Genomic DNA, 24,448 nt, shown 5'->3' on the forward strand with positions numbered 1-24,448 from the left:
TGCAATCGGTAGAACGCCCAATCGGGGAAAGCCGGCTACAATTAATGTGTGAAAAATAAAACAACCAATTGCGAATAATTACACAAAAGAAAGCACTCAGAAGTAGGAGAAGGAATTCTGCTTTCTAGAACCTTAAACAACCAACCTTATTTTCCCCTCATCGATTGCTAGCTATCGATATCAGCGAAATGCGTCCTTGCGCCCGAGACTGTTATCAGAATTTTCGCTAGGCACATCATAAAATCGATTTGTACTGCCTACTTTTCTTTGTTTACTTTCCCTGTGCAAATTCGTAATATTCGTAATTTAAAAAAGCAATTACTAGGCTTCGGGTCGGAGCACTGGGACTGCGGCAGCTGCAGGTGTATTGGTTTGCGTCGGCAAAATGTGAATTAACATGAGTGGCGCATCGATCGATTTTTGAGAGCGAAGTGGGAAAGTAGCGGTGTCTCAGCTCGGCTGTGTGTGTGAGTGTGTGTGTACTGCGCCCCAACTAAAAGTTCAACGCCTATAAGGGAAGAGGAAAAATCTAATTGAAAAGCCACTTCCAACTCTGCGGCCATGGAGCATCCTTCCTCGTTGCCCGGCTACATTCGTGAGAAGCTCGCCGAATTGGATTTGGAGCTGTCGGAAGGTATACCCATTTTCCGTGTTTCTGCATGCTCTGAAAATAATTGTGTAAAATTGAATTCCCTAAGTTCAGAGAAGATATATGGCATTAATCTTACAAATTGAATTGCTTGATCTATTATTAATGTGTATGTGCACATAGATACAAGTTCTGAGATACTTCTGCCCATTGAAGTTCTCTTCCTAGCTTTTCTTTTGCACACAGACACACACCAATTAAAAGAAAAGTGTGGGGGAAGTGCGTTTAATTGTGTATTTAATTTCTAACAACAAACTCCGCCGCTGCTGGATTCACTTACTAAAAGAAAAAAGCGATGCTGAAAAACCAACTTTATCTTTATTTTAGGCGACATTACGCAAAAGGGCTATGAAAAGAAGCGTGCGAAGCTCCTGCAGCCGTTCCTGAAAAAGCATGAAGGTATGTGAGCTTTACTTACATACATATTTCTTTTTCCGAGTGTTCATTTTGCTGCCCACTTCCACCAACAGTCGAGAAGGCAAAGAGTACGCCGCCACCGCCATATTACAACGTTAAGGATGCCAACAACAGCAACAGCCACGGCCACGGCAACATCAACAATGACGGAGTTGTGGTTTCCAGCGAGGGCTACAGCTATGTGACCGAAGTACCGTCTCTATCCTCCTCACAGCAAAGACATTCCAAAAAGATTGACCATCACCAGTCATCCTCCGTTAACTCTTCATCGACAACGGCGCAGGGCGGAAATGTCGGTACTCCCGGCTATGAAAACATGCGCCCACAAGGCGGTGCCGTTGGCGATCCCGGATATCAAAACACTCGCGAGCCCAGTGGTTTTCAAAATCAAACAAATAATAGTCAGCATCGACAACGACGCACACAGCGGAAAGTAACGCACAATGAGAAACGCTATCACTCGGGTAATTAGGAGTAATCCATTGGCCGATGATCTTTTACTGAAATTTCCCTTTCCCTTCCCTTGGCAGAGGTACGACAGGAGGCTGTACAGCAGGCCCTTGCAGCTCTCAAGGGTCGCCCAAAGCCCAGTTTACCCATGCCTTCGAAGCGCACATCTGTCCTCAACCGAAGCCCCGGCTGCAATGATGAGCTGGACTCATCGACGGATGACGAGTCCATACCCGAGGAGACCATTTCACCCGACAAGGAGTACAACTACCCACGCGACCATATAAGCAACAGCATTCTTCCGCCCGAGCCTATTATCAAGCCACCAGTGCGTGAATCATCGATGAGCTCACAGCAGCATACGAGGCTCGAGGCAAAGCAGGCCCAAGCCCCAAGTCAGAAGTACACATCATCATCGAATAGTGGGCCAGAGAGGCGGCCACCGCAGAACTTGCCGCCAATTGTGAGTGCCTCTATTTTTAGTTATTACAAAAATTAGCAATGCAAGCAGAATTCACGATATATCTATGGTTTATAGCTGAATTCTAGATTCTATTTAATATAATTTATATACATCTTTTTTTGTGCAGCCTACATCAGACACCTCGAGCACAGACTCGCCTCCCATTGCTTACAAGCGAGAGACTGACTTTTCTGACAAAGCATTCAAGCAAAAGCACTGTAAGTAATTGAGAGTACAATACGCAAATGGAGTTGATTAGCAATGTTTTGTACTTGTGACTGTGCAAAGTGCAGAGAGGGTTCTCGCACAATCAACTGTATTTAACTGCAGCATAGCTTTGAATGTGTTCAAGTGTAATGCATTAATTGTTCTTATTTTTTCAGACAACGCTCCTGACATAACACAGTTCAACAACGCCCATCGTGCCGCCGACCGGGTCACACGATATGTGAACGTATCTCAAAACGAACTGAGCGAAACGGATGCCAATGGAAAGTGGAAAGTATCTGCAAAAATCCAACAGCTTCTGAACACTTTAAAGCGACCAAAGCGAAGACCTCTGCCCGAGTTCTACGAAGACAACGATATTGAGCTTGAGATTGCTGCCAACACCAAGGACCCCAACGCCCCAAAACCGGAGGGCAGCACCATGACACCCGTGCAGGGCGAGCAACTGGCAATACCGGCGGGACTGCCGCGGTCACTGGAATGCGCTTTACAACGCTATGGAACAAATTCCTTTAAAAGTCCAATGGCCACTGTCCTGGATCCCAATGGCAAAATAACAACCACCTTGACCTATGGCAAGCTGCTGTCGCGAGCACAAAAGATTGCATACGCTTTGTCCACGAAAATATTCAGCAAGGGTCCCGAGCAAGTGACCCTCAAGCCGGGTGATCGAGTGGCTTTGGTTTATCCCAATAATGATCCCTTGAGGTGGGTAAATTAACCGCGTGTTTCTAGTGGAGCAAAAAACTAAACCCGAATCGTTTTTTAGTTTTATTACAGCCTGGTACGGTTGCATGTTTCGGGGCTTGGTGCCCCTGCCCATTGAGCTGCCGCTTTCCAGCTCGGATACACCGCCCCAGCAGGTGGGATTCTTGCTAAGCTCCTGCGGCATAACCGTGGCCCTAACCTCAGAGGCGTGCCTAAAAGGTCTTCCAAAATCCACGACAACCGGGGAAATAGCTAAATTAAAGGGTTGGCCGCGACTGCAATGGTTTGTAACTGAGCACTTGCCCAAGCCGCCCAAGGAATTTAATGTGGGCAACTTACGGGTGGATGACTCGGCCGCAGCCTACATAGAATACACGACTGACAAGGAGGGCAGTGTGATGGGTAGGTGAACAAAATGCGTATGCCTTTTTAGAGATTTACAAATGATTCTCTTTATTTTCCAGGTGTCACTGTCACCCGCGTGTCCATGATCAACCATTGCCGTGCTCTGACCATGGCCTGCCACTACACCGAGGGCGAGACCATTGTCTGTGTTTTGGATTTCAAGCGTGAAGTGGGACTCTGGCATGCGGTTTTGACCTCAGTTCTGAACGGCATGCACGTCATTTTCATACCCTATGCTTTGATGAAGCTGCGCCCCTCCAGCTGGATGCAGTTGATAACCAAGCACCGGGCTTCCTGCTGCCTGGTCAAGAGTCGTGACCTGCATTGGGGCCTGCTGGCCACGAAGGACCACAAGGATATCTCGCTCTCATCACTGCGCATGCTATTGGTGGCCGATGGGGCCAACCCCTGGTCGCTGTCATCTTGTGACCAGTTCCTGAGTGTTTTCCAGGCCAAGGGGTTACGATCGGATGCAATTTGTCCCTGCGCCAGCAGCTCTGAGGTGTTTACAGTTTCCCTTCGTCGGCCTGGTCGCGGATCCTGTGGCTTCAGCCCGTCCGCCACGGGACGCGGTGTGCTGTCCATGGCAGCGCTCTCTCACGGTGTAGTGAGGGTGGACAGTGAGGACTCCCTCACGTCCCTCACGCTGCAGGACTGCGGCCAGGTTATGCCTGCGGCACAAATGGTGGTCGTGCGGTCCGAGGGAGCTCCAGTGCTCTGTAAGACCGATCAGGTGGGCGAAATATGCGTTACCAGTGGCTCCACGAGCGCCAGCTACTTTGGCCTCGATGGCATGACGAATTCCACCTTCAAAGTTCAGCCTTTGATTGAGGAATTCGAACCGCCGAAGGATGGCAATGGAACGGTGAATGTAATTTCGAAACCGATTGGCGAAGAGTTTTACGTGCGGTCGGGACTGCTTGGATTTCTGGGTCCCGGTGGCCTGGTCTTTGTGTGTGGCTCCCGCGATGGCCTCATGACGGTTACGGGTCGAAAGCATAATGCGGACGACATCATAGCCACAGTATTAGCGGTGGAGCCGATGCGCTTTATTTACCGCGGACGGATAGCCGTGTTCAGCATCAAGGTGCTACGCGACGAACGCGTGTGTGTTATCGCAGAGCAGCGACCCGATTGCTCCGAGGAGGAGAGTTTCCAGTGGATGTCGCGCGTCCTTCAGGCCGTGGATTCCATTCACCAAGTTGGCATCTATTGTCTGGCTTTAGTGCCACCCAATCATTTGCCCAAGACCCCACTGGGGGGCATACACTTGTGTGAGGCGAGGCGCAGATTCCTGGAGGGATCCCTGCACCCAGCCAATGTGCTGATGTGTCCCCACACATGTGTCACAAATCTGCCAAAGCCACGGGAGTTGCATCAAGGTGAGTGTTTTAGTGTTTCTGCATTTTCACTGAATTCTGTGTTCTGTTTTAATAATTGGCTCTGTTGGACTCTCTCTATGCTTTTCGCTACCTTATTAAAATACAAATATTGCTTTCCTCTATTTTTAACCACCAACCAACAACACTACAACAATGCTGCGATTACTTCTCTGACCACAAATCCACACACTCACCGCAAATACAAATAAATAACGACACTGTATGATATCGACAAAACACAATGCCAACATGACTAATAATCGCTTCAATTAATCATTTTCGTAATGAATTCCCTGTAAAAATCAACAAATCATTCAACTACTACCAACTAACCATTCCCAAAAACCAAAAAAGGTGTGCAAACTGCCGCAAAATTAAGCTCATCATCTGGATGTGGTATTACAGACACGGGTGTAGGACCAGCCTCCGTGATGGTTGGCAATTTAGTGCAGGGTAATCGTCTGGCCGAGGCCCACGGACGAGATGTTGGACTGGCCGAGGATTGTGAGCGTAAGGTTGGTAATATCCCCTATACATACCGAGAGAGAGTCGGCCTTTTAAACTTTCAACTCCCTTGAAACACAGCCACAACTCATAACGGGCGTACTGCGTTGGCGTGCAAACACTTCTCCGGATCACATAATATTCACACTGCTAAATTCCAAGGGTAAGCTTAGGTTTTCCCCAGTAAATATGTTACTAATTCGGGTCTTTGCCAGGTGCCATTGCCAAGACTCTAACATGCTCCGAGCTGCATAAGCGGGCCGAGAAGATAGCAGCGCTTTTGCAGGAAAGAGGAAGGATTGAGGCAGGCGATCATGTTGGTAAGAAATACCCATATGCTCGAAATACCCATATGTTAATTGAAAACCCAAAAACTCTTATTTTTCAGCGCTCATCTTTCCACCAGGACTGGACTTGTTGTGTGCTTTCTATGGCTGCCTTTATTTGGGTGCAATACCAATTACCATTAGACCGCCGCATCCACAAAATTTGAATACTACTTTACCCACTGTTCGCATGATTGTGGATGTCTCCAAGAGCGGCATTGTGCTCTCCATACAACCGATTATTAAGCTGCTGAAATCGCGAGAGGCGGCCACTTCGATTGACCCAAAGACATGGCCACCCATTTTGGATATAGATGACAATCCAAAGCGCAAATATGCCGGCATTGCCACGGTCTCCTTTGACTCGAGCGCCTATTTGGACTTTAGTGTGTCAACCTGTGGACGTCTCAGTGGAGTCAACATAACGCATCGGTAAGTAGAACTAAAAAAAACAAGGGTTTTTTAGCTTATATGCATTTCCTCCCTATCCCGCAGATCTCTCTCTAGTCTTTGCGCCAGTTTGAAGCTGGCCTGTGAGCTGTATCCCTCTCGCCACGTTGCGTTATGCTTGGATCCGTATTGTGGTCTTGGGTTTGTGATGTGGACTCTCATTGGCGTTTACAGCGGCCACCACTCCATACTTATTGCGCCCTACGAAGTGGAGGCCAATCCCAGCCTTTGGCTGTCCACGCTCTCGCAGCATCGTGTTCGTGACACCTTCTGCTCGTACGGCGTCATTGAGCTCTGCACCAAGGCGCTAAGCAACTCCATACCCTCGCTAAAGCAGCGAAACATTGACCTGCGCTGCGTGCGAACGTGTGTTGTGGTGGCGGAAGAGCGCCCCCGAGTCCAACTGACTCAGCAGTTCTGTAAGCTCTTCCAGGCTTTAGGGCTGAACACCCGCTGTGTCTCCACTTCGTTTGGATGTCGGGTGAATCCAGCCATTTGTGTGCAGGGAGCCAGCTCAGCGGAGAGTGCCCAGGTGTATGTGGATATGAGGGCCCTGCGAAACAATCGTGTGGCGCTGGTGGAGCGTGGTGCGCCAAATTCACTGTGCGTCATCGAGTCGGGTAAACTGTTGCCGGGCGTAAAGGTCATCATTGCTAATCCCGACACTAAGGGTCACTGTGGAGACTCGCATTTGGGTGAAATTTGGGTAATCAAATTTGGATTCATAATTTTTAAGATTTACATAATATATTTTACATTTTCTCTTAGGTTCAAGCACCGCACAATGCCAACGGTTACTTTACAATTTACGGAGATGAAACCGACTACAATGACCACTTCAATGCCAAGCTAGTGACCGGGGCCACTTCAGAGCTATATGCACGCACCGGCTACTTGGGTTTCTTGCGACGCACCGAATGCTCGCAAGCAGCCTCGTTGCTGGACGAGACCACACCGAGTGTGGCTAGCCGCGACAGTGATACCGAGTCCCTGAATTCCATCAGCCAGCTGCAATTGAACTTCTCGAATGCTTCCTTGGGCGGAAACTCGGAGCAGAGCCTCATAGGCGGTGCTGGCAATCCGAATGATCAGGAACTGCACGATGCTGTGTACGTGGTGGGAGCAGTTGATGAGGTGATCTCGTTACGCGGAATGAACTATCATCCAATTGATATTGAAAATTCCGTAATGCGCTGTCACAAAAAAATTGCCGAGTGGTAAGAATTGGATTTAGTTTGCATTTGTTGGCATAATGAATAATATTTTAAACCTTTTACTTTTTGCAGCGCCGTTTTCACCTGGACGAACTTGTTAGTGGTGGTCGTCGAGTTGGATGGCAATGAGTCGGAAGCTTTGGACTTGGTTCCCTTGGTCACAAACACAGTATTAGAGGATCATCAGCTGATTGTAGGCGTTGTGGTCGTTGTTGATCCAGGTTTGTATTGTTATGGGATCAGGTGTTATGTGTTTTTTAAAACAATTTCTCTTTTCAGGTGTGGTGCCTATTAATAGTCGTGGCGAAAAGCAACGGATGCATTTACGGGACGGCTTTCTGGCCGACCAATTGGATCCCATATACGTAGCCTATAACATGTAAATACACAAATATTCTTATGAAGGGAAAACGCAAGCATCCCCCCGTTCTCTCCCTATCATGTTTAAACCATAACACTAACATTCGCAATCCACTAACACAATATACAAGAAGGCTCATATTTCAGTTCGGATTGTCCAAATAATTGCACATTTCCTCTAAGAATATTAGCATAGTAGCATAGATGGTAAACAATTCTTACAATAAATTGACTATTTAACTTTATATGACCATATAAGACAGCAAACATTTAATATTTATTTATAAATAAACGATTTGTATGCAATATTGATGTGTTTATACAATTAGGAATACGTTAAGGTTTCTTGATCTTATCATTAAAATTCCTTATTCATCTACATCCTTCTTGGGGGTCTTAGAACTATGTAGGATTATTGTTTTTACTGAGCGATTGCAATTCGGTGCCGCCAATTTCATGCGAACCCCGGTCATACCACCACCGTAGGATAATGGTGCGGCGCCGGCGTACAACAAGGAAAATAAGCAATACCCAAACTCCTTGGAGGCCATTCACCATGTCGCAAAGCAGCAGGTAATTCGATTTGGAGCCTGAGTAGAAGGTGACTATTTCGAGAAGCCAACTTATGACCATTATTATGCCCAGGAGACTGACGCATTTGGCGCTGTTGTGCAGGGTAAAAGTTATTTAAATTTGGAAAACGAAAAAAGAAAAGAAGAAAACTTACTCCTTTTTAACGTCTTCGTATTTCTGCTGATCAAACCTCTCATTGTTGCGGCAAAGATCAGTTCCTTCAGCCTTGACATATCCGTTAATGCGTTGGAAACCAAAGAATGATATGATATTGATCTAAAGAACATAACGCTAAGCTGTTAAAGTTGACGCTCTTACTCAAGATAAACTTACCAGGAAACTTAAAAACAAAACGGTGGACACTGGAGGTATGAAGTAACGCTGTGAGTCACGTATAGACTCCGTGAGACCCTGCAGGAAGTATGAGGGCATTCCTGGCAGTCCCTTTTGGACCGTCATGGCCACTATGGTAGCCGGCCCGGTAAAAGCCAAAATACAATAGCAAGCAAAGTTGAAGGCTGCCCAGAACTTGGTCAGCTGTATGCAACAGGGCAACTTGTACCACACATTCAGGAGAACGTTGAAGCATATGCAGAAATACCAAAAGAAGTAGCCCAAAATGAAGAACTGTATGACATAGCCAATGAATCCAGTGTTCGATATTCCATAGATGTGCACCACGGAGTGCACAAAGTAACCCGATGCCAGGCACAAGGACATCAGACTCAGCGAAAGGCCATGCAGATTCCGCAGAAGACGAAGTGTCATGTGCAAGTAGCTGACTAGCAACAGACAGGGCATCGAGATGAGCATTAAAACGGCCACGAAAATTACCTTTGAGGAACTTCAGGGGTAAGTCTTGGTGTACGTAATTAAGCTAAATTGTGCTGCTCACCTTGGCGAAGGCAATTTGCTCTTCCACCTGTGTCACGCAAGTGAAGGCAAACAAATTCCCCGACTTGTCCACATCCAGGCAGTAGTTCTGTTCGACTGTATAGGACTCGTTGCCGAACTTGTCAATGATTAACAAGGACCCATCCTGCAGCACGAAGAATGCATCCTCTTGATCGTCATATTGAAGCGAGCTAAACTTGAAGACAAATTTATTTAATTCTCGATTTGGATAATTTGGATTTGTATTTACCTGTTGCAGGGATTACCAATCTCATAGGATAAAGCAGTTGGAATTTCCAGATCCTCAATGCAGTTATCAAAGAGCACGGCAGTTATTATCGTCGGTTCAAAGTTTACCACGGCGCTGTCGCACATTGAATCGCTTTGGTTCTCACGATATATATCCAGATTTTCTCCATGTGGACAGCATTTTCGCAATCGTGACGAGTCCTTGGCTATGGGCTGTATCCTATATTTTTCACGCTGCGAACAATCGGCGGGCTCGGCTGCCTTTTGAGGAGATACTTCAACAGCTGGAAACTTATTGGTGGCTAATGTTACAGCCGCCTCAGTAGCAGAGCTTCCGGATTCAAAAGCAGGGGAAATTGTGGTATTTAAAACTTCATTGGTCGTGGGACTTACTGTCCCGTTTGGGTGTAAACTGGAATACAGATTTAAATAAATATTAAATAAATTACTTTATAATTCTTTACAGTGTTTCTTACCTTGACGTATCCACAGATTCATTGGGGGATTTTGTTGCGGATACAATACCAGTGGAAATTGTGGCAGCCAAAACTTCATTGGACGTGGGACTTACTGTCCCGTTCGGATTTATGCTGCCATACAGAGTTTAATTAATATAATTACTTCATAATTGTTTATAGTGTTTCCTACCCTGACGTATCCAAGTTCAAATCCACAGATCCATTGGTGGCTTGTGCTGCAGCCCCTAAATAGCTGCATATTGCCTCTAAAATTACTAGCGTAAAGATGAGTCTCCAACAGCAGAAATTCATTTTCCTTATTTTGATTTACACTAAAAAAGGATTAATATAAAAATTAAATTTAAAATTTAACTATGAAACATAAAATTCAATTCACTTATTGAATACTGCATACTCTATGAGACAGGTATGTAAACAACCATTATGTGTGTGCGCTGGTCGTTAAAACAATGAGATATGCATTTATCTTATCTGTAGAAATCCAGGCTGGTGAGAGCTTTCCTCTCTTCTTTTCGCCCTATCAGTATCAGTATCAAGCACATGACGTCAGATTAATGTGTAAGCGCACTGGTAGCAGGTTGTTTCCCACGTTCTTTTAAAATGAATCAATTTCTGGGAAACATGTCTTCGACGAACCTGCAAAAGTCTGTATGAAGGAAACACTCAAAGGTGTTTGACGAAACTTCAAAGAAATGGACTAGCAACAGGCGTCTTTAGGAAATAATACACTTTTTAAAATTGAATTTTTTGGTGAGCTAAAAAACTCGATTACATGCTGAATGGAATTTACGCATATAATGATAAATTATGCGTTGGTTCACTGGTAAAACTTATTTATTAGGAATGCAACCGCTGAGGTTGATTAATAAATTAATACTAGCGAATAAACAGTCCGCATTCTGCCATTGTATCGGTCGGTTGGTGTAGCTGATAAGATAGCAATGTGTACAGGGCTACCAAGTGAAATATTTTTATAAAAACAGCTCTGCGTATATTGCCTTTTTATTTTAAGATTTTTTTAAGAGAATTCCTAATTGTTGAGGTTCCATTAATTTAACTCTTCAAAAATGTTTTTCTATTTGTTTCTAAAATTTGTTCTACATCAAGACATAAGAAAAGTCGCAGCAGCAAGGAAATTTTAAAATAAATCATTTAACCATATCCCGCATTTAAATCGCAACGGCTTAGCGGCAAAATTAAGACATTACGATTTATTTATTTATCGATAGCAACGATGCCGATATGTCATTTGCAGTGCTGCCAACTATCGGTCGCCATTTATAGCTGGACAGGCCAACTAAAATAGCCAAAAGAGCTCAAATTATATAAAATAACAACTTAAATAGCCGCTGTTTTTGTAAATAAATGGCCTTAATAACTGGCTTCTGCAAAATTTGGGGTTTCCCAGGTGTGGGCCCTTCAAAATAGCCTGATCTGGCCAAAAAAATAGCCGAGTTGACGACACTGCTCGTTTGCAACCATTTCAAGGTTGGTACAAAAGCCGACCGACAGATGTCGCTTGCGGCACCAAGAAATGAAAGACTGATTGTGATTGGGCGAGGACTGTACACAGTTAGATGGCAGTTGGTGATGGCAGAACCGAAACGGACGTTTATAAAGTCGAATGTCTCGCATGTTTTTAAATCGTTTTAATTAAATATTCGTGCAAATAAAGCGGTCTAAATTTTAAATACGGCTTCGAATATTATTCAAAAATTTAAACAAATTTCAGAGAGTGAATAATGCTTTTGCAAAAAGCATCTCAGGGCTCAAACATTTTTAAAACATCGATGTATCGATGATCCGTCCGTGTTTTTTCCATCTCTAATTTAAAATGTTAGGTAAAAGGTTTTAGAAGATAGTTAAAAATACTTAAAAGTGGTGTGTTAAAAACTCGGCATTGTTTCTCAATATTCGTGATAAATGCGGGCAGTGGTCGCTTGTTTTGTTTTTGAGAGAAAACTGAACGTTTTGGCATACGGGAAAATTTTCACGTTCTTTAAATGGCGGACAATGTGCGTTGGCTTCATTTCCTCGCACACACATACATACAGGCAATTCTGTACTGCACAAATTCAGCCTTCTTTTAATATATTAAATCGGAACTATCATCCTTAATAGAACGGTGCTTGTTTTGGCGGGTTTTTGCTATACGGAAATATGCTGCAGTTCCGTAGAGCTCGAAAAGTGAAAAGCGAGCAATTAGCCATTGTGAATCTGATCGATTTTTTCCCTGTATGTGCCACCGAGTAAATGTGTGTTTGAATGTTCCCGTAAATGGCTGGTGGCAGTGAGAAGCGGCCCGCAGGCAAAGGCAATTTGCACTAAACAGCTTCATTCTTGTTGCAGATCTAATGTGCAGCTCCGGAGTGATAAAACGGAACCGTCTCTGAATACAGCCGCCGCACCCACGCGTAGAAATCAGAAAGCCAAATCACAATTAACAGCCTAAACAGAGGAAACACAAGCGAAATGAGCGGCCGAGGGAGCCGTAAACGTGGTCGGCCGCCAAAGACGCCGAATGAGCGGGCATCAGGACGATTCAGCTACCAACTGCTCAAGAAGCCGAAATATCTAAGCGAGGGTAAGTCGCAGCCCAGCACTCCGTCAGCCTCCAGGGGCATTTCCCCGCAGAGCGACGAGGGCAGCCGGAGCAGCCACAACAATCACAACCGTAGCAGTCGAGGAAGCGCCGCCAAAAGGGGACGCGGACGCAAGTCCACTGTGCAACCCAATACTAGCAGTTACGCCGGCAGGAAAGGTAATTGTTGTTACTGATTGTTGTTGTTTTTTCTTACCTTTTGAGTGTGCATGAAGGCGGGACAAGGATTTAATAAGCAGTTTCCTGGCGCAGTTTAGGTCTGAAAATTTTGGGAATTTCCTGGGTCCTTGGAGTTGGCTTTAAAAACGTTTAAAATTTATTTTTAGAATTTATAAACAATTTTCCTGGAACCCTGTATCCCTATATATAGGTAGGATGAAATAAAACCCTGATAGTCTGGCCAAATTTGTGGTCCGTAGGGCAGCTATATATTATTATTAATTACCCCAGTTTTTTTTTGTTTGTTTATCATTTTATTAACTTTATTCTAGTATATTTTATAAAAAATATAAAATATATAAATAAATAAGTATTTTATAGTTGTGTAAAATTATAATTGGAAAGAGTTTTTTTGTTTGCAAAAAGGTTCATAGAAACTTTGCCTGGATTCTGTTATTTTGAGCTTGAAAGGGACCAGGGAGCTCGACAAATAATGCTGTGATGTTAAAACTCTAATGTCAAAATATTTAAAAAAATATGTCTTACAAAATGTCAGACTATATTTCATGCAATCGCTTGAGAGGTAAATTCTAAAAGAAAAATATTTTAACAACTGTCTATACCTGTTTTTATAGGGTACGAGTCAGAATATCACTACGGCTCGGATTTTGGAGATTCCGAAGAGGACAAGTCAGAGAATGAGGATGATATGCTACTCACACCCAGCGACGACGAAAGCCTGGACCCAGCAAATGAAAGCGAGTCCGAATTCTCCGTATGCAGTTTCAATCAAAACGGAGCTGGCCGACCCCCGCGTCCTCCCAGCCCGGAACCCGTGTGGCTGCAAGAAGGACGCCAATATGCAGCACTGGAGTTACCAGAGTCCTCCGAGGACTTGTCCATATCGAATGCCCATGTATTACGCGCCCTTAGTATCTATGAAGTACTTCGACGCTTTCGCCACTTGGTACGCCTGTCGCCATTCCGATTTGAGGACTTTGCCGCAGCGCTTGCCTGCGACGAGCAGAGTGCTCTACTGACGGACATTCACATAATGCTGCTGAAGGCGATCCTGCGAGAAGAGGATGCGCAGGGCACACATTTCGGTCCGCTGGATCAAAAGGATACGGTTAACATCAGCCTGTATCTGATAGACACTATAACGTGGCCAGAGGTGTTGCGCAGCTACGTGGAAAGTGACAAGACATTCGATCGGAATGTGTATCACATTTTGAGTAGAACCGAATACCCATACACGGCCATTGACAACCGTCTCGAAGTGCTCCAGTTTTTGGCAGACCAATTTCTAACTGCCAATTCTGTGCGCGACGTAATGCTCCAGGAGGGACCGATTCATTACGATGATCACTGCCGCGTCTGCCACCGACTGGGTGACTTGTTATGCTGTGAAACCTGCCCGGCCGTCTATCACTTGGAGTGTGTGGATCCACCCATGAACGATGTGCCCACTGAGGACTGGCAGTGCGGACTTTGTCGTTCACACAAAGTCAGTGGCGTAATCGACTGCGTGCTGCCCCAGGAGAAGCAGGGGGTCCTCATCCGGCACGACAGTCTGGGTGTTGATCGTCATGGCCGCAGATATTGGTTCATTGCACGCCGCATTTTCATCGAGGACCAAACCGACTGCAGTTGCTGGTACTACAGCACGACAAGTAAGCTAAAAATGCTTCTCAATCGGCTGGACCCCGAGGAACTGGAAGCCCGTCTGCATGCCCAGCTGCTGGAGCGCAGGGAGGAAATTGAGCGCCAAATGAAACTGACTGAGACGCTAACCAATGAGCACAAGCACACCAAGCGGAGTCTAATTGAGATTGAACAAGAGGCTACAAACGAACAACTTGAAAAAGAGGCAACGGAGGCGGCATCGGCAGCCGAGGGGGGTGATGCCAAGTCTGAAAGCCAACCGCCGGCAGAGGGTACAAAGAAACAGGAGGAATCTAAAATGGTGACGCGACAAAAGTCAAATCAGCTGAGCAACGGCACGCTTTATTTCAAGCTTGGAATGGAGCAGGGATTCAAAAACTATATCAATCAGTATTCCACAAACCCCATTGCATTAAACAAGCCGCAGCGGAACGAGGAGCGGGACAAGCGCCGTCATCTGTCCCACAAGTTTTCCCTAACAACTGCCTCAGACTTTAAGTGGATTGGCATTACCATGGGTTCAACCGAGAATATGATCACCACACTCAGGCAAACTCTGATCAACTTTGAGTCGAATATAGCAGCGCCTTTCCTGAACCCCAACTGGGTGGCTAATAAGAAGGTCTGGAACACTGCTGTCCTAAACGCTCGCCGGGCCACGGATTTTGCGGCTGTATTGTTGCTATTTCAATCATCCTTAAAAAGCGTTGTCTTCGCCAATGTCTGGCACGAGCAACTGGGCCACACAACGCTCCAGCGCATAACCAGTGGCGAGCGAGAAGAGCGAAAGAAGCTGGAGAAGCGAGAGAAGCGGGAGCGGGATGACGAGGAAGAGCGAAATCGTTTGGCCTTCAACTACATCAAGTATTCCCTGGGCCTCAAGCACCAAGTCTGGAAGCAGAAAGGCGAGGAGTATCGTGTGCATGGACAGTGGGGCTGGCTCTGGCTCTCAAGCAGCCGACGCTGCGGTGTTCGTGCCAGACGAGCTCAACCCTTAGTGGCCAACAGGGTCTACGTACACTACACCATGGGGGAGGAGAAGGCCGTCAATGAAATTATATTGGTTGATCCACGGACGCAGCGATTTATGCAGCAATGTGAGTCGAGCAATGTAGATGGCCAGGTGTGCCATTACTTACCAGAGCAATACACAAATGTGAAACTAATTGAGGATGTCAAGGACAAGGTCAAGGGATTTATAGATGTAAGCAAAGCCCTCAATACTCCAGGCCGAGTTTACTATCCCAAAGTGGCTCGAAAATGTCGCCTAGATGATCTATTGGAGCGCCGTATGAAATTGGCGGAGGTCGAGGAGCAAATAGCTGGTAAACTTGACACCGATCTGAAGCCATTGGTAACTTCGCAACCTCAGGGGGCTGCTGTCAACAGCAAGCAGCAGACCCATCTGGAGAAGCGTCTTCTACGCCTGACTGAAGTCGCGGCCAAGGGTGGTCCTGCCAACGTGAACCTGGAGCTTGTAAACACACTGGCCAAGCAAATTCAAACGGTGCGCCTGCAGTTCAGTCAACTGAATCGATTCGCCAAGACCTTCCGTTGCTACACAAAGGAATGCAACACAAACTCAAATGCTGTATCTCAAATAACACAAAACACTTGCTACTCGCCGTTGTGCCTCCAAAAAGCGCGGGCCAAGAAGGAACTTTTACTTCTGCTGCGAAAGGCTCACACTGCGGGCAATGGCTCCAAGGAGACCGTTGCGGCCATCTTGGGAGCTGTTAAAAAACCCTCCATTCTCGAGCAGAAGCTCACAGAGGGCAAAAGGGATTCCAGCCAGATAGCAGCAGATGAGTCGGAAGATGGCAAATCACCAGAGTCCGAAGCCCCGCTGGACTTGCTGCACGATTGGGAGCAGGCGAGATCACATGCTGTTCATTTTACAGACGAGTATCTAGCCGAGTTCCTGCTGACGGAACTCGATTCATCCGGCACTAAAGTTAAGGATGAAGACAATCCCAGTAGCGGCAGCAACACCACTCCCGATTCAAACACTCAGGACTCGGACAAAATGGACTACATCGAGAGCATGGATGTTTGCAGTAATGTGGAAATTGAGAGCACTGAGGATTCCCTAGTGGCCGGTTTAACGGCCGCCTGTGCTGGTGGCAACGCCGAAGACATTGAGATGACTCCCGGCTGGCGGCGAAAGCGCAATCCGAAATCTAAAAAGTCGTATATCGGCACTAAGGATGTTTTGGATCAAACGTTGGACAAGGATATACCGCTCAACAAGCAGAACCGAAGGTTTCCCATCACTCCTCGTCCCGTGAAGCGTGAGTGTGTGAAGAAGTATGAACGGGAGTATTACGAGAATGGAACGGAACGCGTGTATTCAGCAAATTCTCCTCGGGGTCGTGTTTACCTCCTCAATGACGCAGCCAAACTGTACGAGTTGGCGGTAAAAACCGAGGACAAGGCCACAATTTCCAAGAAGCCAGCGGCGTATTCGAGGTACCCTCTCATTTCCACTTTCCTCACCCATAAAAAGAAGCGTAGCCTCTTGGTGTTGCCGCGTTTCGAGCTCCTCAAGTTGGCCCGTTTGGGCGGAAAATCAGCCGCTAATGGTTTCCATCACGCGGCGAAAAACAACACTATCTGGCAATACCAATGCTCCCGACCCCTATTTCGAACCTGCTGGTCCTATCGCACCTCCAACGCCACAACTCTGTCCAGCCTGGCCCTTCAGCTGCGCATATTGTGGTCATGTCTGCGCTGGGACGACATGATAGCGAAGCCACCGTCCACAGATGGCAAGCATCAGGTGACCACGGACACGGAGATTGTCACCTTGGAGTTGCTTAAACTTCGACATGCAGGCCGGTATGGAGAGAAGACAAGCTACTTAAGGCGAAAAGTAGTCATCCCACTGGAAATGCCAAAGACTATTAGAGGTAATTAACCCATTTTCAGGGACTACTGTTCCACGATTGATATATTGTTGTGTGTTTTACCAATTTGCAGAAGTAACATCGATAAGGTCTGGCCTGCGAAAACGAAAACGCGCTGAATCTCCTCAGCCAACTGAGCCACAAATAAGCGAGGAATGGGTCGAGGAAGATAAACTGGAGCTGTGGGAAATCAAGTTTATTGGCGAGAAACAGGAGAAGGCGCGTCTGTCCACAGTGACACGATCCGTGACATCTCGCCAAATAGAAGCAAGTGGTAATAATGGTCCAAGCTCTTCAAATGACACATCTAGTGGATCTGGACGACTCCAATTGGCTCCAAAATCGAGCGAAGATGTTAAAGAGAAAATGGAGCAACAACTGAAACTGCAACGCGCTGTTCATCAGCAGCGAAAACTGGTCGGCAGCAGCGAGGTGACTCGTTCCATAACCCCAGGTAAACAGACAGTTCTGTCTATAAAAAAAATCACCCTAAACACATGGAATCTTATACCCTTACAGTTAAAGGACAGGTTATTGGCAGCAGGCGCGTGATTGTAAAGAATCCCGATGGCACAACTCGAATTATTCAGCAGGCTGTGACACAGGTTGCTCGCACACCAGCTGGAAACGGAAACACATCGGGCACATCTGGTTCCTCTGCCGTAGCCAGCACGTCCAGCACGCCGTCTGCTCCATCTACCCCAACGCCGCACAAGGTACAGATCATAAGAGGGCCAGATGGTAAAGTGAGTGTTCGCGGCTTAAACCCTGGCCAACAGCTTGTGCAAATGCCGGATGGAAAACTACATGTGCTAACCACCACAAGTGCATCATCAAATGCTTCGACGCCGGGTAAGTGCAATGTGCATTGCAACTTTTAAAGATTTGTGTACTTATAACACCCAACATCTGATTCTTATTCCAGGAAACAAGATCAAAGTGCCCATTAAAGCGGTTTCGACTCCATCATCGCCAGCGGCAACAGCCACTGCCACGACGCCGGTGACTCCTCTGATTAAACAAATCGCAGTGAAACAGGTGTCAAGAACGCCCGGCACCCCGGCAATGGCTTCGTCGCAACGCGTGGCTTTGCCGCTAGCTCAAATAAAAAATAAACTGCTGCTGGCCCAGCAGCAGCAGCAGCAACAACAAGCAGCCGCTTCTGGCTCGGCTACATCATCGCCGTCCTTGCAAAAGACAGTGACAAAGGTGCTAAACACCTCTGCGCCTGGCCAAAACTTGCAGCAAGTATTCGTGCAATCAGGATCTAAATTTGTGGTTGGCCAAAATGCTCAGGGACAGAAGGTTATTATATCCACAGCGTCGGCACAACAACAAGGCACTTCGCCGGTGCAACAACAGCAGCAGCTTGTGCAATCTCAAGTCATTCAGCAGGCGCCACAGCAGCAGCAAACGCAGCAAATAGCTCTCAACCAGGCGGGAAGTCAGCCCACACAAAAGGTGATCCAGCAAATTGTAAACACCAGCAATGTGCAGCAGCAGATTGTGGTGGGCGGGCAACGCATCATTCTGAGCCCCGGCCAGACAATAGTTACCCAGCGTAATGTCCCGCAGAGCCAAGCCCTGCAGATGGTGCAGCAGCAGATTCAGACTCAACAACAGCAGCAGCAGCAGCAGCAGCTAGTTCAGCCACAGCAACAACAATTTGTGGTACAAACCAACCAAGTCCTTCAATCCTCGCCAAGTACTCAACCGAAATTGGTTAAGCAGCTGGTAGTGCAACAGCCGGTCGAGGAGAAAACTCAGACGAACACTGCCGAGTCGAGTGAGTCTGGAATACAACAAGTCCTCGTTCCAAACTCAACACTGGCCCAGCAACTGGCGCAGGGCAAACTGCAGGTGGCCACGGTGAATGGCCAACAAGTTATAGTGAAGCCATTGGGTAATAATCAGGCGCAAATTGTGGCACATGTCAAGCATCAGGGCGATGGCAATGCTCACATTGTGACCAATAATTCATCCACAGCCGTGGCACAAGCCAGTCCACAGAGCTCGCCAGTCAAGCAGCAGCAGCAGCAAGCGCTACCCACACAGAGCCCACAGCAAGTGGTTGTCCAACAGCAGCAATCAACCTCCAGCTATGAGTCATTGGCTCCACAACAGCAGCAGCAGCCTGTTGTAACCCAAACCGTGCAGGGGCAGCCCATGAGTGTCGAGGAAAGTCTCCTCCAGAACCAACCACCTGGAACGGTTATCAAGTGTGTCACCGCTCAGGTTTTGCAAACCGAGCATGGGCCACGCATTGTCCTGCAGGGCCTGGTGGGCAATGACTTTACGGCACAGCAATTGCAGTTGGTGCAGACACAGGTCAAGCAGCAGCTAATGAAAGGTGATTATGATTTATTTCTTACAAACAAAATAAATATTTAAAAATATATATTTAAAATCCATTTCAGCCCAAGAATCCAATGGAAAACTCGGAGTTTTGGGGCCCACAAAAATTTACCTGGCCGTTCAGCCGGAAACAGCAGTCCAATCGCAACCTCCTCCACTCACCCCAGTGCACCAGTCGGCTACGCATCAACAAGTGAGTAGCTTTTAATTGTAACTTTAAATGCGGAGCAGAGCAGTAAGGAATATAGCGGGACTTGTGGGGCTGCATTTCCTGTTTCTCAACCTAAATGGCAATTTATTTGTTCTATATTTACTTTTAAGTTTAATATTTAATTGTTCATGAAACCCAAGAGAGGCATGTTGCTGCTTTACTTGCACTTTTTTATACGTTTTGTTCGGTTCATATAATTTGTTTGTTTGTTTCTTAATATATAACTTCTCATTTATATATATACAATATACTTTAATACTTTAATACTTTGCGTTTCCCAAAATGTATACATACATTCCTAAGCGATTACCTATATAAGAACTGGATATGCTACAGCAACTCTCATTAAAAATTACACCATGGCTTAGGTTTGCAATAATTATTCAACAGGAATAGGAATATATTATTTCCATTACACAAAACGACATATTTATTTTGATTATTTAAATAAAAACCACACACGATTGTATTTAGACTAAAATTGTGAATACCTTTTAATTGTAAGTAACTATTAGATAGCGAGTACGAGCACATTAAGCAAATTACTGAATAGACCTTCACCTAATGTTATAAGCCAAGGCAAAAGTATTAGACAACATTGCTGCGAATCGATTTCTTGCCTGGAGACATTTGGTTTCTAAGTAATACCTAAAATACTTGTAAAATGTAAAGCGCTTTTTGCAATAAAACCTATTATGCAAACAAAAATACTGGGGACCAGCTCTATTTCTTTACGTACAAAAAAAAAAAACAAAAACACATCCCTTTGCTAGACAATGACATTATTTAGAAGTGTATACACGATGGCTTACATACTCCAGAAAACATACTATAAAAACACTTGAAAATAATACTGGAATTAAAAGCAAGAAAGAAATGGAAAGCTGAAGTTTGAACGCTGCAATGAATGATACGATTCAAGATAATCCTTAAAGTTAATATCTCTGGAAGGACAATATACTTATACTGGCTTAATTCCTTTCTAACTTGCTTTAAATAATTCCAGGAATTTACACATTTACACACCGAGTAAGATCCACTCGATTTGCTTGTCCTGGAGAAATATATACACATTCTAGCAAAGTAAACATCCTGATCGATGTACCCAATTCCATGACCCCCAACACACAGATGTGTGAATTTTTGTTTCTGAATTAGTTGGATGATTATTTGCAAATTGGCCTTTGTGTTGACAAAAAGCGCATGCTTCTTATATAGGTATGAAGAAGGAAACTCAACTTCAAGCAAACAAAACTTGTGAATCAGTGCAAGAATAGCAAACATAAAACTGAGTAGGCCACGAATTTTAATCAGAAATCAGTTGAATTTGAGTGCAAACCAAAGGATTAATACGATAATTCAATTTAAATATTAAACAAAATCAAAAATTACTGCAGAGATTAACGACACACACAGAGTTTTAGTTGGCTGACACATTTGTGAAAGTGAAGTTCTCGCAATCGAAGGCAACTCTCTCGTTCTCTAAAACTAAAACTAAAATCTAAATATAAAATGGCAAAATAAATGAAGAACAAACGCATGTGCTAACGTCGCGATGGACTTAGTTTCTTCGAAATAAACACAAAGGCTTAACCATTTTTATAATCATCTCATCTAAATCGAAATAAAAATGTACACTTGTCCAAAATCAAATTACAATAACACGGCCAAAAAATATGGTACACCTCACACACAACTCACCGACATTCCCCAACCATCATTTACATAGCCTTTTAATCTATTTGCCACGACTTACGTTTTATTTTGTAAATCCAGTTCAATTTCTATCATATCTCTGTAATACAAATTGTCAATACGTTGAAATAAAACTCATGCTTTCACTGCTTAAAACGCCTTACTTACCATGCCTAAATGTCGCGTGTCAACAACTACAACTCCTAACTACGTGTTAATCTCTTCGCCACCACCAACTACTACTACTCAACAACAATAACTCCGACCATGATAACACATTAAAAGGTTGCCTGGAGTAAATACTACAACTGATCTCTGATTAAAGTCAGGTAGGTGGTTCTGTCAAAGCAATTTCTTTTGCTTCGTTTACACACACATAGTATGTATACATTGAAAGCCCTTCCGATTATTGATTGCAAAAGAATATATCCCAAAATTTCCTGGAACAAAACTAGATAACTGAAAATGCAAGTTATGTATTGTATGGAGTACAGGAAGAAGACGAAGACGAGGATGACGAGGACGAAATTATTGTCATCTGCAGTCCTCCTCATCGAGTCAAGTCCCCTTTTAACCCCAATGAAGTGACCCAAGGTAGCCCTTTGTTAAGTGATCCGTGCTGCAACAACACTAGTCGTAAGCTCATTCAGCAAACGCGAAAATTAAAAATTGAAAATCTAGTTCTAGTTCTAGTTCAAGATCAAGATCAAGACAATAACGAACAGCATCGCCTAAAATATGAAAGTGAAGACCTTAAACGATGTTCATTGCAGACCAACATCGAGAACGACGCCACTGGGCAAACCACTACTTATGAAGCCAGTCCAACAATTAGAATTAATTCCATAAACAATGGCAATGAGCAGGAGCATAGTAACAACTGTGCACAAACCGAAACCACTAATATAACAATTAACAAGCCCTCTGTCGGTGCTTCTTCCCTATTAGAGGGCCTAGAGCAGGGCGACAAGCCGTCAAACCATACCGATACCGAGTCACCATCAACAACAGGCGAGGAGGACAAACCGAGCGAGAGTTTTGTTGTCACAAGCGGTTACATACAGCAGTGTAAGCATTATATATATCATTTTTCAAAACCAATACATGCCTAATTATTAAATTTTGTTTTTTAAAGCCATTTCAAATGCTTTGAGGCAGGGTAACCTAAGTCCAGAACTTGAGGAGAAATTGGTTAATATGCAGAAACAACAAGAGCAACAAATGGCCAACAATTCGGACAACGATGAAGTCCACACACCAAGTCGCCGAAACATTCTATCCCGCCAGCAGAACAATGACAATGGTGAATGGAAGGCTCGGACTCCTCTAAGACGCCCGAATGCCATGACCACTTGCAGCCAATTCAATCGAGGCCTCAAAAAGAGTCGCAGACCGAACGAAGAAGACGTTGAAGAGCTCGAAGAGGAGAAACAAACCAAACTAGAACGGCACAAGGAACTGCTCAAAAAGAGCATCTTGCGTAAACGCTCTTTGCTAGAACGTAATTTACAAAACGAAATACGGGAAGAGGTACAAACTAAGGTTCAGCGACATGGACGTCCCATGAGTATCGCCTCACCTGAGGAGCAAAGCGAGAATGAACGCAGCTTCTCAGATCGCCGTAGGGAATCAGATGTCGAACTAAAGAGGTATGTATCTAAACTTGTATATTTGTTGTTCCTAATATTGATTATTATATATCACAGATCCGAGCCAAATTCTCACAACAACAGGCATGGTGTTGGCCGGCCAAAGAAGTTGACCAAAAGAAGGGAGAAGCTTTACTGCGTCTGCCGTACTCCATATGATGATACAAAGTATGTATAATGATATTTCAAATCATAAATCACAAATCTAAATCATAAATTTTTATGATTTTTAGGTTTTACGTTGGCTGCGACTTGTGCAGCAATTGGTTCCATGGCGACTGCGTCAGTATTACCGAAGAAGCATCGAAAAAACTGTCGGAATTTATTTGCATTGACTGCAAGAAGGCGCGGGAAACGCAACAGCTTTACTGCAGCTGCCGTCAGCCTTACGATGAATCGCAGTTTTATATATGCTGCGACAAATGCCAGGACTGGTTCCATGGGCGTTGCGTGGGAATTCTGCAGAGCGAAGCCGAGTTCATTGATGAATACGTGTGCCCAGAGTGTCAGCGAAAAACAGATGCAAACTCTGCTAATATGAAGACTCTTACTGCCAATGAAATTCAAGAGTTGAAAGCATTAATCAAGCAAATACAGGTGAGTCTTAAGATTATAATAATCCCTTTGATTTGTAAACAATTTTCTAATTTTCTGGCATAGGTCCACAAAAGTGCTTGGCCATTTATGGAACCGGTTGATCCGGAAGAAGCACCGGACTACTACAAAGTTATTAAGGAGCCCATGGGTAAGTTGAAAAGCTGCTTATTTGCTGCTGTTTACCTGTTAACACAAAAGACTTTCTTGGCTTAGATCTCAAGAAAATGGAAAGTAAACTGGATGCAAACGCCTACACAAAACTAGCCGAATTCATAGGCGATATGACCAAGATATTTGACAATTGCCGGTACTACAACCCCAAGGAATCGTCCTTTTACAAGTGTGCTGAAGCCTTGGAATCATACTTTGTGCAAAAGATAAAAAATTTCCGCGAAACTGTGTTTGGCCAAAGTAGTTAAGAGACGAGACACCTATGCCAGTCCAGGCCGCAGTTTAGTCTGTAAATGTAACATCAAACAATTGCAATATCATCTTTCATTTTTATTTATTTGTTTTTGTTACATTTACATGCTATACTAACGGGAAAACGTACGTTAGTTTCAAATCCTAATCTATGTACATAATAACCACATGAATTCAACAAACATTAAATGCATTTTATATGCAAACGTCATATTTTGGTTACTAGACATTAGCAAGTTTAAGGTAAATATTTTAAGTACTCCTTTTGTACAGAAAATTAAAATGTAAATAAACTATGCATTTGTTTCAATATTTAAATACTAGGATGGTAAATGGTAATATTTTATTTATTTATTTTTTAATTTAATAAATAATAAAGCATTCATAATAAAACTGTCCTAAAAATAATTGAATTATTTTGATTAGCCAATACAG

General features: G+C 44.6%; 3 protein-coding genes across 19 annotated transcripts; 2 read left to right on the forward strand and 1 right to left on the reverse strand.

Moving 5' to 3' along the window:
* Positions 1–232: 232 nt before the first annotated feature.
* Positions 233–7,814, forward strand: DIP2 (disco-interacting protein 2). Of its 2 annotated transcripts, none has more exons than XM_017173306.3 (16): positions 233–634; positions 977–1,048; positions 1,120–1,530; positions 1,597–1,979; positions 2,107–2,197; positions 2,363–2,915; positions 2,977–3,317; positions 3,380–4,702; positions 5,057–5,217; positions 5,288–5,369; positions 5,422–5,526; positions 5,595–5,964; positions 6,028–6,688; positions 6,751–7,199; positions 7,269–7,417; positions 7,476–7,814. In XM_017173306.3, exons 1-16 carry the CDS (start codon positions 562–564, stop codon positions 7,577–7,579), a joined length of 5,328 nt encoding a protein of 1,775 aa, XP_017028795.2. In that variant the 5' UTR covers positions 233–561; the 3' UTR covers positions 7,580–7,814. The 2 variants fall into 2 exon arrangements, with proteins under 2 accessions (XP_017028795.2, XP_041633201.1); XM_041777267.2 differs by having other exon boundaries at positions 5,108–5,217.
* On the reverse strand, positions 7,812–21,470 carry mthl14 (methuselah-like 14). Of its 4 annotated transcripts, none has more exons than XM_070285265.1 (8): positions 21,406–21,470; positions 9,921–10,062; positions 9,749–9,862; positions 9,274–9,684; positions 9,025–9,214; positions 8,463–8,963; positions 8,284–8,405; positions 7,812–8,220 (listed from the first exon to the last, which is right to left on the reverse strand). In XM_070285265.1, exons 2-8 carry the CDS (start codon positions 10,040–10,042, stop codon positions 7,959–7,961), a joined length of 1,722 nt encoding a protein of 573 aa, XP_070141366.1. In that variant the 5' UTR covers positions 10,043–10,062; positions 21,406–21,470; the 3' UTR covers positions 7,812–7,958. The 4 variants fall into 4 exon arrangements, with proteins under 4 accessions (XP_070141366.1, XP_070141365.1, XP_070141367.1 ...); XM_070285264.1 differs by lacking the exon at positions 21,406–21,470 and adding an exon at positions 12,550–12,698; XM_070285266.1 differs by lacking the exon at positions 21,406–21,470 and adding an exon at positions 11,321–11,337.
* E(bx) (nucleosome-remodeling factor subunit NURF301 E(bx)) lies at positions 11,372–24,325 on the forward strand. 13 transcript variants are annotated; one of them, XM_070285253.1, is made up of 14 exons: positions 11,380–11,592; positions 12,101–12,512; positions 13,148–17,086; positions 17,157–17,537; positions 17,603–17,935; positions 18,009–19,433; positions 19,501–19,631; positions 21,800–21,980; positions 22,026–22,412; positions 22,480–22,993; positions 23,051–23,161; positions 23,227–23,590; positions 23,654–23,738; positions 23,804–24,325. In XM_070285253.1, the coding sequence occupies exons 2-14, from the start codon at positions 12,224–12,226 to the stop codon at positions 24,007–24,009; spliced, it is 8,346 nt and encodes a 2,781-aa protein (XP_070141354.1). In that variant the 5' UTR covers positions 11,380–11,592; positions 12,101–12,223; the 3' UTR covers positions 24,010–24,325. The 13 variants fall into 13 exon arrangements, with proteins under 13 accessions (XP_070141363.1, XP_041633193.1, XP_070141364.1 ...); XM_070285258.1 differs by having other exon boundaries at positions 22,032–22,412; XM_070285259.1 differs by having other exon boundaries at positions 22,038–22,412.
* The last annotated feature ends 123 nt before the right edge of the window (positions 24,326–24,448 follow it).

Source organism: Drosophila kikkawai, chromosome 3L (assembly GCF_030179895.1).
Source record: "Drosophila kikkawai strain 14028-0561.14 chromosome 3L, DkikHiC1v2, whole genome shotgun sequence".
Classification (NCBI taxonomy): Eukaryota; Metazoa; Arthropoda; class Insecta; order Diptera; family Drosophilidae; genus Drosophila; species Drosophila kikkawai.

Coding starts and splice junctions, on each gene's coding strand:
- DIP2 (XM_017173306.3), top strand. CDS start 562: ATGGAGCATCCTTCCTCGTTGCCCGGCTACATTCGTGAGAAGCTCGCC. Junction 5,218..5,287: donor CCGAGGATTGTGAGCGTAAG/GTTGGTAATATC, acceptor CTTGAAACACAG/CCACAACTCATAACGGGCGT. Junction 7,200..7,268: donor CACAAAAAAATTGCCGAGTG/GTAAGAATTGGA, acceptor TACTTTTTGCAG/CGCCGTTTTCACCTGGACGA.
- mthl14 (XM_070285265.1), bottom strand. CDS start 10,042: ATGAATTTCTGCTGTTGGAGACTCATCTTTACGCTAGTAATTTTAGAG. Junction 9,215..9,273: donor ATTGGTAATCCCTGCAACAG/GTAAATACAAAT, acceptor CTTCAAGTTTAG/CTCGCTTCAATATGACGATC. Junction 8,964..9,024: donor AGCAAATTGCCTTCGCCAAG/GTGAGCAGCACA, acceptor AGTTCCTCAAAG/GTAATTTTCGTGGCCGTTTT.